At 28.9% G+C, this 14,008-nt stretch overlaps 1 protein-coding gene across 7 annotated transcripts in view; it reads right to left on the bottom strand.

The window, feature by feature from the left end:
• The window catches only part of Patronin (calmodulin-regulated spectrin-associated protein patronin), a 111,687-nt gene that overhangs the window by 13,655 nt on the left and 84,024 nt on the right, over positions 1-14,008 (bottom strand). For 4 of the 7 annotated variants that reach the window (XM_014419752.3, XM_014419755.3, XM_014419757.3 and 1 more), the window contains 5 exons: positions 11,693-11,929; positions 11,196-11,400; positions 8,850-8,933; positions 3,297-3,371; positions 2,901-2,987 (listed from right to left, as the gene is read on the bottom strand). In XM_014419752.3, the coding sequence (XP_014275238.1) occupies positions 2,901-2,987; positions 3,297-3,371; positions 8,850-8,933; positions 11,196-11,400; positions 11,693-11,929 (688 nt within the window). The remainder of the gene's footprint in view (positions 1-2,900; positions 2,988-3,296; positions 3,372-8,849; positions 8,934-11,195; positions 11,401-11,692; positions 11,930-14,008) is intronic. The other 3 variants (XM_014419756.3, XM_014419754.3, XM_014419759.3) reach the window with 3 other exon arrangements.

Genomic DNA, 14,008 nt, shown 5'->3' with positions numbered 1-14,008 from the left:
CAAAATTATGGGGACACAAATTTTTCTAGACTTGGACCTTATAGTAACAGAAGAAAAGCTATCAACATCATTTGAACATTTTATGGCACTCTTGCAGCACCCTGAGGTGCCACAGAACACACTTTGAGAATCATTGCTTTAGAGGGCCTGACAATTTCAATCAAGATGTCTTCATGCTACTCCCATATAGCCAGCATGGGATATAAAAACACAAAATTGATGGACTACATTATGGAATACAAAACTGTAGACCCTTCTTACGCTACAGACTTATCGTACCAGAAAAAAATATACTAACATGGTCTTAAAACATCTAAAAACTAACTAAGTAAGAGATATCTAAGACTATCAATGATAAACTAGAAGAATGTTCACAAACTGTTGTTATAATTGAGCCAAAGAAAAAACTCTTGCAACTTAAGTCACTTAAGATGTAAAGCTGTACTGAAAAGTTACTAAAAGAATATGAATAATAATTGTAAACTGTGAACAAAACAATTATTTATAATTAGAAGTTGGTATTTCTTTCCGTAATAATGTTTAACTAGTTTCTGATTTATATGGGAATATATATAAGTACACATGTGTGTACACTCTCTCACTCACACACATACACGCATATGTATAAATGTATGTTAGTAAAATATTCTCCCAATTATACTAAAATATATGCACCAGGATGCCTTCCCTTTTATTATTTACCATAATTTTAAATAAAAATTAGCTGATAAAATACATAATGAATATAAGAGTTGTAGTACAATGTACTAAGCGGTAGCATCAGATTGGATGAGGAGGAGATAAATAAGTTACAATGGAATAAGACTTGACATACAGAAGGGTAGCATGTTCCAACAAGTGAGATCCATCCATCAAATGAGATAATCAGTTTCAAAATTAGCCCCATTTTTTTTTACAAGATCTAATATTATTACACCACATGGCAAAGTCTTATTCCAAAGTTTTTTAAAATCTTATCTTTGTGGTATCGTATCTTCTGTAAAATTTTTGAAAAAGATTTAACAAATTTTGAAACCGATTGCCTAAAATAGAACAAAATTGAAAAAAAAAATTATTTCTGGCCAAATAAATTATTGCAATTAATACATAATCATACAGAATTTATACTTGTTATAATAAAATCGTTAAATAATTACAAGTAATCATCTAGTAAAAAAAAAATCTGCAAATCAAAAATAAGCACTACAAATAATATGTTTTAATTTATTGTAAATGAAAAAAAAAAATAAAGAAATTCTTGTAATATATTTTACAAGAAACAATAGTAGAACTGTACCAGAAATAATATTCGATATTAATTAAAATGTAAGTGATGAAATCATAGCTTTAATATTATGCACGGCTAACCAGCAGCTGATTGTAATAGAAGGGTTTTAAATATGCATGACAGTCTTTAACGAGGAGATAATTCCAGAACATAGTGGAATGGAGAATAAAGAAGAGTTGAAATGAGGCAGTAGGAAGGGATATAAATGAAGGTCAATAAACACAACTAGTGGATAGAATACTCAAATTAGAGAAAATTATAAACATAGGAAGGATAAAAGTTGTTTATTATTATTTGAAAAGGTATGTGCAAAGGAAATATTGTCTACAGAAGCAGAATAACATCTTAACTCAGCATAAGAGTATGAAACACGGAAATGTCTTTGGGGCCAACAAACAAATCTTTTTTAGCTATTCATAATTCCCTTCAGTCAGAGATCTACCCACAGGACTCTGTACCACATTCAGTAAGAGTTCATTTTTGATCACAATAAAATAACTAACAGACAATATTGTAAGAGGAGAAACACGTGAATATGTGTTTATTTATATAGAAGTATTATTATTTTTTTTTTTTTTTGTTCCCTAACTTTGTTTTCAGTTACACTGATACAAATTTGCTATTTATTCACCACTTGAAATATTATCATGGAAAAAAGTCCATTAAGAAAGGTAACTAAATAGTTAGATAGGACAGCTATTGCTACTACAAGCTTTGCAATAGTGTATCTGTGTTCTAGAATCTAAATAAAATCACATAGTTTGTTGCACGAAAACATTAAAAAAGTAACTAAAAAAGGCACACATAAAAAAGTAAATATTCACTGAATCTTTTTTATTTCTGATTCAATATGGTTCCATCAAATATGTCAACTATGGTTCCCTCATGGCATCTTCTTTTATTTAACATTCATGGATGTCAGTTTCAAAAAAATACTGTTTGAAATTAGATAACTTGAAAAATTGCAAAAGAATCCCAAATCATCACCAACACCAGCTTGAATGAAGATTATTTTTAAAAGAAATTTTGATATTTTTATGTTTTCAAATTTTAAATAGGGAAAACTCAGATTAAAATCCAATTCTTGACAATAAAAATACCATAAATTTTGTTATAAAATTTAATATCTTTACCAGAACAAGATTAAATATTCTATATCACTAATCTGTAATGAGTAATACATTAGAAAAAAACAAAACAAATAAAGTATTTAAAACAAATTTTAAGAGAATTGTTTGTCAATGTAAAATTTCCCGAAATTTAGTACTCATGTTTAAAATTTATATCATGCTGTAAATATATCACTAAGAATATATATTTACATTATTCTCAAAAATTATTTGTTTAGAAATACAATGGCCACTTACATACATACAGGTCCATCCCAGGACAAACATACAAAGCACTAATCTTGGTTAAAATGAAATAAAAACTGCTCCTAACAAGCAATTTGTAAATATGCAACCTATCAAGTTATCTATAATATCCCAAATAGGAGATTACAACAAAAGCGAAAAAGAGCATTACACCAATAAAACATAAGAAGGAAAACATCCTGTTAAATTAGATTCCTTCACCGATGCCCAAAGCCGACACCTTTTATCAGTCTTACCGGCGAGGTTCATGAGGGAGTTGGACTTGCGTCTTGTTGCTGGGACAACCCTTGGCCGCGTCATCGTCCGTACCTCTGGTGAACCATCTGTAACCAACCATATCACTTCCGAACCCGACTTTTTTTTTTTTTTTAAATATATTTGAACCTTTTATTTTCTTAAAACTTTTTAAATCATAACATTGTCTGTTTTCCGAAATAGCATTATTATAAGCTGTAAGAAACAAGAAGATAAATGTTTGGATATAAAACTTTTTAAAGTTAATAGATTTTGTTATTCATAGAAATATATAAGATTACATACCACTATATTGTGTTTTGACTTTGTTTTGCATGTTGCAATGAACCAAGATATAAGATTAAAAATAAAATACGTTGTCAATGACGAATACCTACCTCTTGAAGTTTTATAAGAAGACCTTCTTCCAAGCGATCTTCCAGGAGATGTGCCTCGGCTTTCATCCCCTACTTCTGCAATATGAAGAAATTATAAAACAACAATATTCAAAGATATTAAAATAAAAAGATTATTATGGGGAAATGAATTAAAATAAAGAAAGTAGGAAGTGATTTAAACTACAGTGAAAGTAATTCATCAAAAGGGACAACAAATCAACTAAAATAATCCAAATGCCCTTACAAGATCTCAAAACTACTTCTAAAAGTCAAATTTAACTGGACCGAAAAGAGATTAATTAATTAAATAACATTAATAATATTAAACATAAAAATGTATATAATATTTATTCTATAAAGTAGTCAAAGGGTACATTCTATATATATTATGCATATCAACCAATAAAAATTATATTACAGTAGTGTAGTGTTATATTGCAATATTAGAAGTATTTTAGGTTAAAATCATCTAATTAAAATAAATATTTTTGGTGGCTTTTAGGAGTACATTAGCCAAAATTGTAAGTAATTATAATTAAATTAAGGTATATTCACAACAGCGACTCCGACATAGGGTTTGGGATAGTTATTTACTTATAAATAATGAGAAATGGTCAACCATTTTTACTGATTATAACCTTACACATTCAGGTGATTTGTATTTCTGCAATGTAGGTCCAACCTCAATTGAAGATCTGTTAGAGGCTTCTTTATCCCTTTGTGTGAGTTAAAAGGGATTAAGATTACCTAAAACAATGCTTTGCCCTGTCAAACTAACACATGCACACTAAAAGGTTTACTCCAAGTTGTTTGCACAAGATAACTGAGCGGATGAAGGGGACATTAATAAAATGTATACAGAAAATGGTATTACAGTAATGGTATAGTTTTGGGCATTATACCAATAGATATTGTAGTTACGAAAAAAAAAAAAAAAGACAATAGTTAATTTACAATTTTTGCTATATCCAACTCCATCATTTACACCTTGCTTTATTTTATTTGATATTTTCTTCATATTTAATTGATATCGAATCATATTTAATTCTTATTTTTATACTATTGTTAAAGAATCTTTTACCTTTTAATACATGATTCTTCAGTTTTCTCTCACTTACTTTATTATTACCTCTTTCTCAATTTTTACTTTTATCATTGTTACAGATTTAATCTCTAATTACTATGTATCATTAATCAATTTCCTCGTTACTTTTGTCATTTTACTTTGTTTACATCTATATCTTTTATATCGTCATATCATCATTTAAATATTAAATAATATTTTAAATATTACCCATTTAAAATTATTTAATTTATTTGTATTTTTTACTAAATTTATTTCTATAATTACTTATCACTCATTTATTCATTTATAATTATAATTTCAACTGTTGTTCTTTGTAGCACTGAAGAAGGCTAGTAATGTGGGTCAAAATATTGGCGTTTAACAGTTTCTACCATTTTTGGTGTTACTATTGACAGTTGGCAGGCATACATTTATCTATTACTTCAATTATACTGTTACGGCCAACATATGGTCCACAAATCGATAGTTTGAACATGTGATTTTTATTAAGTAAAAAAAACAAAACAACTACTCTCTATTGTTTTTTAAACTAAAAAATAGACAGACAACTTCTTAACGCCTCACTGCATACACATACATATCTTCTCCATTTTCTCCTCACTACACACTCGTAGTTGCCAGCATTCTGGCCATCTTCGCCAGTTAAATCATCTTAACCACGGCAGGCGGACTTCTTCAACTTATCCTCCAAGAAGACAAGGCGGGCGGACGTATGTCCCTTTTTTCGATCTACTTCTACGAGAATATCCACTCAGAACAACCACAACCAGGGCCCCACCAATCACCAGTGAAATAAGACTTTTTTTTTCTCTTTTGTTCAATTAATTTAGTTTTGTAATAGTTTTAAGCTTTCTTTTTTTTTCTAGTTGGTATATTTTGTGTTCCTTTATATTATGTTTACTTATTTAAAAATAGAAAAATAACAATATTCGACTATTCTTTTCTTTTCACGGTTGGACTCGTAAAGGTTCCTTTTGAACCCCTACCCGCCGTAACATATACAATTATTTCTGTTGGCGAATTAGCCATAAAAATTAATGTGGAAACACAACAGGATGCTGTGCATGAGTCATATATTTTATGAAATTAAGATCTCTAAAATAATTTAAAATAATGAATAATAGCTGAGATAATACTTTTAATTCTAATAATACCTTTTCTATAGTTCAATTTAAAAAAAAATTCTTACATCAATAATACAAAGTTAACAGATAACTATTAATAAAATATTACATATATAGTAGAATGAAACCAAGCTCTATGAACTAAATAACCAAACAAGTGTTATAATATCCATCATGCTGTAAGTACCACTACTTTACTTACCAATTTGATTAAAAGACATGTCGAAGAACCAGGAGCATGAACAAATATTTAAAAAAAAACAATAAACTAAGAATCTGTACTAGCCCAAAGAGACTTAACAAAATCAGATGAGCACACTGCAATACTTACTCAGACACAGCATAAAAATTCTGAATATATATGTCTACAAATTTACTAAATTTCAATATGTAGTTAACAAAGTCAATTTTATTTACTAATAGAACTGATTTTATTATATAGTGATCAAGAATTAAGCAGTAAATTCAAACTCAATGGCAGGTACAGGAAACTTTTTGTACTTTCTGATTCATACTTATCTAAACTTCAAATAAAACAAAAAATGAAAAAAAAAAATAATCAAAGCCTGGGAGCAATAGATTAGTTACGGATTCCAGTTAAAAGATTTATAGTTATAAAAAATACCACTTAAAATATATTTAGATATTAAACATTTGAGAGTAAGAACACAAAAACAATTCATAACTTTTTAAATTATCAACAGATTTAAACTGACTGATTGATGTCATTCTCGAATAAGATGTATTTTTGTGTTCTTTATCGGTATCTTGGGACATAGTGATTACATAACGGATTTTCAAAATTTTTTTTTTCCTTCAAGAGGAATAATAAATATTGTCTCTGAGCTCAAATTCATTAATATTTGCTCTTTCTATTTTCAATCATACATAAAACTCTCCATTTCTCATTAATATTGGTGTCCCCAAGATGACCAATGTAACTTTGAACTGGTTTATTGAGATTACGATTGGTTTCAATAAATTGATTGATGGTGTTAAGTTCTTAAATCTCTTCTAAAACAAATATCAGAAATCATAATCTAACTAAGGCAGAAGTTCATATCGAAAGGAAAATTCTGATACTGGTAGCTCAGGTTATCTCTTTTTTCATACAACCAAAATTTGCAAAGCACTTTCCTTTGGGATTGTTGACAATGTTGAATGTGAAGTATCTGTGACTTAAACATTCCTCATTTATCAGGTTCTTTTTTCCTCACATCTTGACTTGCAGATCAATAAGGTTAAGGAGTTTACTTAATTTTCACTTTGTTTGAGCATTTAACCTCAAAAAATCTTAATCTATACTCTTGAAGCATTTGTGACACAAGTTGTTTCTTTCTTGAAATTTCTCATTCACCTAGCTCCCCAACCTTTCTGCCATTCAGATTAATTAGATATTAGCCAAATGAATAAAAGTTGACCAGATAACGAAAACATATAAAAAACTGACAACGATGTATCATTTTTATAAAAAAAATTGGAATTTCATCTTTCCGAGCATTAAATACATTTCGAGTATCTTGAATGTAGTCCTAAAACTATTCAACCGCATAAGGTATGCAGAGATATTACTTTCTTGTGGATGTATTATATTAGTTTATATTCTAATTTATAAACATTAACTGATTCAACATATTCCTATTAATCGTTGACTCCTTTTAAAATTAAAATTTTTGGAGGGAGATTCTATGAAGATATCATTAATTTTCATAAATTCTCATTGATCTGTTATATTCAAATTTCATGACTGTTTTAAAGGATCTGATATTAGTTTCACTTTGCTCTGAACATTCTTTTTTTTCACAGTTCATTAAAAAGAGAAAATGTGAAAAACTTGGATTAGTAAACAACACTAACTAGAAAAAAAAAATGGAAGGAACTGTTTAAAAAAGGAAAAGTGAATAAAGATACATCTTTTCAGAAAATGACCCCAATATTGATTTTAACTCGGTAATATTATTGCTGTGAGAGAAATTCCAAGATTACAGACCTTTGTCGTGTTTAAAGGGAAATGATGCTGTTTGAAGGCTTCGTTTAATAGTTTACGCCATTATTGTATGCAAATATATTACTCTTATTGTATTTGAAAAGAAGTTCATCATTATTTATTATGATGTAAGTAATTTATAAATTTTAATTGTGGAATGTTATATCCTTAACTGTGAGTAAATGAAGTACCAACTTTTTACTTTCACCAACAGCTTTTATAGTATACTTTAAGAAAAAAAGAAATGCCCTCATTTGTACAGTCAATAACACATAAAATACAGAAACTACTAACTCAAGAATATCTTGATAGGACCAAAATTGAAAAGTGGTATCAGTTTTGTACACTTTATTTGTCATTACTGTTGCATTTCACAAGTATCATAAAAAATAATTACGGAAATTAGACACAAAATTATTTACATTTTAGTAAGATAAGTGCACCAATGGGCATTTTTCACAAATTGGTTTGTTGATATAGCAACCATCTATGGTAAATAGAAGTAAACATGATAGATGTACTTAAAATTACAAAGACGGTAGCTCTTTGAGAAAAATCTTTATTTATACACTTGTTTCCAGATATGGACTTATTGTGACCTACTTTACGATATTTTGAAAACTGTTATCAAAATTTTCAAAACTCTGTTATCAGATATGTGTTTCCTGTTGAATTAAACAAATTATGTCACTTTAAATAACAAAAAAAATGTATGCATTTATTTGATAAACAGAAAAAGAACCTATGATTAAACATTGATTTCTTTTTTTTTTTTGATAAGATTGAATTTTTTGAGATTTCAGTAATGGCAAGAACAAAAACCACAAGGAAAAATATTAAAAAAAAAAAAAAAAAAAAAAAAAATGGGAATAAAGAAAATACCTTTTATTAACTTGTTTCAATATATGACTTATTTTTATAGAATAATTGGACATTTCAGGGATACTGTGTCTCTCTCTTCTGCATGATATAACACACCATTGGTTAAATGTTTAAATATGACAAAATTATAAGTATAATGAAAAATTTTAATTTTTATAACAAAACAATGTTACTTGATCAATCATTTCTATTTCGGCTCTAAAGGGCAGAAATTTAACCTTGAGGCAATTATAATTTTTAATTCAACCTAATGACTTTGGCATGACCAAGAGATCAGAGTTTATTTACAATTAATTTTGTTTTAAATTTGATTGTTCAAAATGGTCTGTAATCTTAAAATTACCAATAAAAAAATTTTTTACTTCGTAAAATTACATAATTGTCATTAAAAAAAACTTTACTTTTATTTAGCCATCTGGTTTATAATGAAGCCAAGTTTAGATAAAATTAATATATAACAAATTAACATTTACCTGGAAAATGGCGAGGCTTTCTAGTTTCTGTAAGACAGTCCTGAGAACCTCTGTAGTAGTCCCTTCTCATCGTAGAATTTAGTGCTATTTCAACCCACATGTCACAACATTCACTACATTTACTTAAGCAATAAAGGACATTGAACAATGCATAAAATAAATGGTTACTTTTAAATCAACAAAATATTGTATTCAAACCAATTCAGCAAAAAAAATGTAACTTCATATGTGTGTATACATGTTGTATATATATGTGTGTATATATATATATTTATATATATATGCACTTGCATATAATCTTTATAGATTTATACATACATAACACATATATTTAAAAAATAAAAATATAATTGTATATATTCAAAGAAGCAATAAAGAAAAAATTAATAAAAATATCATGCTGAAAAAATACTTTTCAATGGAATACAAACAATTAACAAAGACCCCAAATATAATCAAAATGTATTTTTTTTATGAATGCATGCATGAACATGAGTGCATAGGAAAACATACACATAACATATTAGTTAATATTTAATATACCAATTAAAAAATAAGGGAACATATATAAAAAGATAAAAATGGTCATCAACATTTAATAATACATCAATGGCCCAATGATGCAGAGGAGGAGTAATTAAATTTGTATTAGGTTTCCCAGGTGTTAATTGAGATTATTATTGTTGCAATAATAATATGGTAGCTTATCTATAGCTAGAAACCTTTTAAAATTTTATGTAAACAAGCTTATTAACAGAAAAAGTTTTATCAATTGGAATGATATTAGAAGAACTTATATCAATGAAAAGAGTTTGGGTCAGAAAAAATTTTTGTGGGCGAGTGTGTTTGTGTTAGCATTCATTTGCGTATGTGTATTTGTCAGTCTTTGGTGGAAACCTTCAAAGTTGAGCTGAGTTCAATAATTTATTTAGCTTCTCCACATAATTATTTATACAAATTATATCTTTAAAAATTTTATTATTTTAATAATTATCATTCATAAATAATGTTTTTTGTCTGTTTCCACACTCCTTAATTCAAAAATTAATAAATATTAAATAATTAGGAATTAAAAAATTAATAAAAATAATAATTAGGAAATTATTATTATCTGAATTATTAAGTTGCAAAGATATTAGAAGACAAGTATTAAATGGGTTTGCCAGCACAGAATTTCCAACATGCAGATATCATTCTGGAATATTTAACTCAAAAGGATGATTTTTCAGCAAAAATAGTAATACATTGAGTATAGATATACATAAAGTATTGATTAATTAATCATATACGAGGGTAGTTTGAAAAGTTCTCAGAATTACCGCTAGATGTCAGTGCTAGAGCAACGAGGTTCCCGCGCAATAATCACACATCCTTTGTGAGTGAACACGTGGGGTGAGTGGTAGTGACGACTCTTTGTTTTAGTTTAGTTTTATGCGTAGTGATTTGTGACAATGGAAAAACATGGCCTCAGTTTTCTGGGATGCAAAAGGCATACTGCTGATAGATTATCTTCCTACTGGCCAAACAATTACGGGGCAATACTACGCAAACCTCTTAGACCAACTACAGGAAAAGATATACGAAAAAAGCCCTGGTTGGCAAGGAAAAAAGTCATCTTTCATCAGGACAATGCCCACCCACACACAAGTGCTATTGCCATGGCAAAACTTCATGAACTGAGGTACGAATTGTTGCCACATCCACCTGATTAGGCACCATTAGACATTCATCTCTTCCCCAAGCTGAAAATTTTCCTAGTTGGACGGAGATTTCCTACAATAGAAGAATTGACACCCGAATTGGAGAGGTATTTTACAGCCTGGAGGAATCTCATTTTTGAGATGGGATCAAGGCATTGGAACATCGCTGGACCAAACGCATTAGTCTACAGGTAGACTGTGTTGAAAAGTAAAAGCAGTTTCTCCGAAGTAAGACACTTCTTTCTAGTACATTCCGAGGACTTTTCAAACCACCCTCCTATATATATTTACACATCAAAAAAGTTTAATAATTAAAGAAAACTCTGATTCTGGGAAGCTTTATACACAAATTTGTTAATTGTTACATTGATTGTGTAAAAGGTGTTTGTGATTTCTTAATTTTGTTAGTGTTAAAATTATCTTACATTGAATACAGAATCCAACAATAGAAAGATTTATTATTTATACCATACTATTAAAAACTAACATCTATAAACTTCGTTATTGCTCCATCAGGAAAAAGTCTCTTTTTAGCCATAAATAAGAATAAATATTCTTTGGATTACTGAGTATTATAAAATTTATCTTTAAATAACCTAATAACAAGTGTTTTACAATAATAATAAAAGCAAAAAAATTACAATACCAGACAGATTTGATGATGATCCTTTCTTTCCCCTGGAAGGTGTCATCATTCCGGTCTCTTCAGCTCCTGAATCAATGTGAATTGTCTTTGGTCTCGGTCTTCCTCCCCCACTAGCTTTTTGCCTTAATTTGGGAGCAGAAGAACTATTAGCAGCTGGTAATGATGCTTTCAATGAATTTAAAAGATCCTTATCCACTTGTTTTCCCTAAAAACAATAAATAATTTTCAGCATAGAAAACTTTTTCAGAAGTTGGTAACATTTTTAATTATAATTTCCTAAGCCCACTTGCAGTGGAATAAACTCTTAAGTAATCATGGGTAGCCCAGTAAATATAAATTAGGTCAATGACAAAACAAAATGTAATCACAATAATTAAAAAGGGTGATAATTTTATGAGGAAAAAATAGGATTTTTTTAAAAATCAAATTAATAATTCTTTTTTACAGAAACTCTAGGCAAATATTAAAAAGAAAGTAATTTTAAAGCAGTAACACACCTCCCTTTCTGCTTCCTCGATAGCTTTCTTCACCTTATGACGTTCTAATATGGCAGCCCTTCGTCTCTTTTCTTCTTCCTTTTTCCTAATCTTTTCCTCTTCTTTTGCCTTTTCTAAATCTCTTCTTCTAGCTGCTTCAGCTTCTTTAAGGTTTCTTGCCTCTTCAGCAGCTTGCCGCCTTTGTAACGACATCATTAAAATGCGTTCTTTCTTCTTTTCCATTTCATCTAATTCATTCTGAAAAGTAAAAAAAAAATTATATAATTAATTTAGTATTTCTTTATCTATAATGAATAATTATTTCATCAGTAATTTCATATTTGTGAAACAGTCTTACAAGAAGAAATACCAAAAAAACATTTCAATTCATAGATATAATCAAAAGTATCAAATCATGAAGTATGCAATTTCCAAATATCAAAAACTTCATAAAAAAAACAGCATGATTACTACAAGAAGAAATTTGGAAATTCTTCATCCTGTCTCTTTGGCTTAATCAACATAATATTTTAACTCATACATTTGCATTAAATTAGATGATAGTTGCTGGTTAATGGCTAATAGGGATCTCATCTTCAGTGAAAGTCCCTAAGAGGGACCTAGTTCTTAATACTAGGCAGTGTTCACAGGTTCTAAGTGTGGGACCAGTCAAAATGTAACCGGCCTTCTTTTTTTAAAAACCACGTTTATGGCTGGAGGAAATAGCTCCTCAGTTTTAAAGACATCAAAAAAATAAACGATGAGGTGACGCCTGATACCATGTTGTCACCAGCAAATAACTATTGGTTTTTATATGACAAGACATTTGTGTTTACAGACATGAAAGTTTTAAGAGGCAAGCACAAAGCCCTTCTTCATATAGAACTAGAAGCTGGAGACACTCAAGCCCTCATAGTACTCCCTCTTCTCTGTCCAGTACCTGAGTATAGCCCTCAAACAGAGTTCAGTACAGACCAAGCAGTAGTAGGGCTGTTACGAATTTCACAACTGCAATTTTACCTACAGCACCAGGAGACAAAAATTACTTCCATAGGAAGCATTCATTTATTCTGGATGAGATGGACAGCTACAGTAAAATCTTTTCCTCTTTTAACTATTTTAGACAACTACAGGTCTGCACTGCAAAACAGGGATCACTATCCCCACTTCAATCTTATTATATCTTTGAAGTTCTGTTTAATTTATATTTTGTACTTATCTTAAATTTAGTGTTTTCATAATACGTTATTTTTTTTATTACATGAAAATAATTTATCTTTCATTTTTTAGCTCAAATATTCATCTACTTGTTTATATAGGTTTCATTTTACTCAATAAATAAAACTTTATTTTTTTGTTAAAGTCAACAAAAGTTCATTCTGTAATATGCTCCACTTAATCATTTAATTCAAATCACCACTTTTCAGCACTTACTTCCAATTCACATAATAAGTTAAATTTATAGTTGCATTTTTAAAACTAGTATCCATTACACCGCAAATTCAAAATGTACTACTCAAAAACTGCAGTTATTAGGAAAATCCATTTTAAGTTTTACACTTTCTGTAACACTTCTTTAGGTGTCAATTTCGAAAGTTTTTTACTACTTCCTGATCATTTTTAGTTTTTCAATTATAAAAAAAGCAATTTAAATTTTTCTAAATTGTTTTAAGTTATGCCTGTTTACATTTTGATGAGTTTTTACAAAAGTAAAAATCAAGTTGAAACTATTGTTAATTCCTTCTCTGGCCATTTGGTTATAGCAAAAAAAAAATGAAAAACTTTCAGGAATAAAAATTATAAAAGAAATAATATGAAAATAAAAAGTAAATAAATAGAGAGGATACATCATCTTTGAATGAAATAATTATATACTGTCATTCTTAAATATCACATAATTGATTCCACTGTCAGTTAGGCATTTGCCAATGGACGTTCCTTAGAACATCTACATTTAAAAAACAGTTACAAGTACAAACTATAGCAAATTCTATCTGCTACTTTTCCTTATGCATGCACAAATTTATTTTTCTTGTCTTATCTATATGTTTCAAAACTACGCATCCGATCAGAAATCACACTGAGAATTTAATAAAAATAGGATTAACAGTAGTTGATGCTGAACTAGAGTACTGAGTAGTAGCTGTTTCATTCCAAACATTACAATCGCCTACTAGGCCAGGACAATAGGTATTTAAAGCATTCTGGTGGCAAACCATAGAAAAAAAAAAGCCTTAAAGCAACAATGATAGAACTGATTCCTACAATGTTACTACCTCCAAAAGCTTTAAAGCTACAATGATAGAACTGATTCCTACAATGTTACTACCTCCAAAA

This window comes from Halyomorpha halys, unplaced genomic scaffold (assembly GCF_000696795.3).
Source record: "Halyomorpha halys isolate HHAL.00 unplaced genomic scaffold, Hhal_1.1 Scaffold251.1, whole genome shotgun sequence".
Classification (NCBI taxonomy): domain Eukaryota; kingdom Metazoa; phylum Arthropoda; class Insecta; order Hemiptera; family Pentatomidae; genus Halyomorpha; species Halyomorpha halys.
The sequence above is the reverse complement of the archived record's forward strand: the minus strand, read 5'-3'. Positions and strand labels throughout refer to the sequence as shown.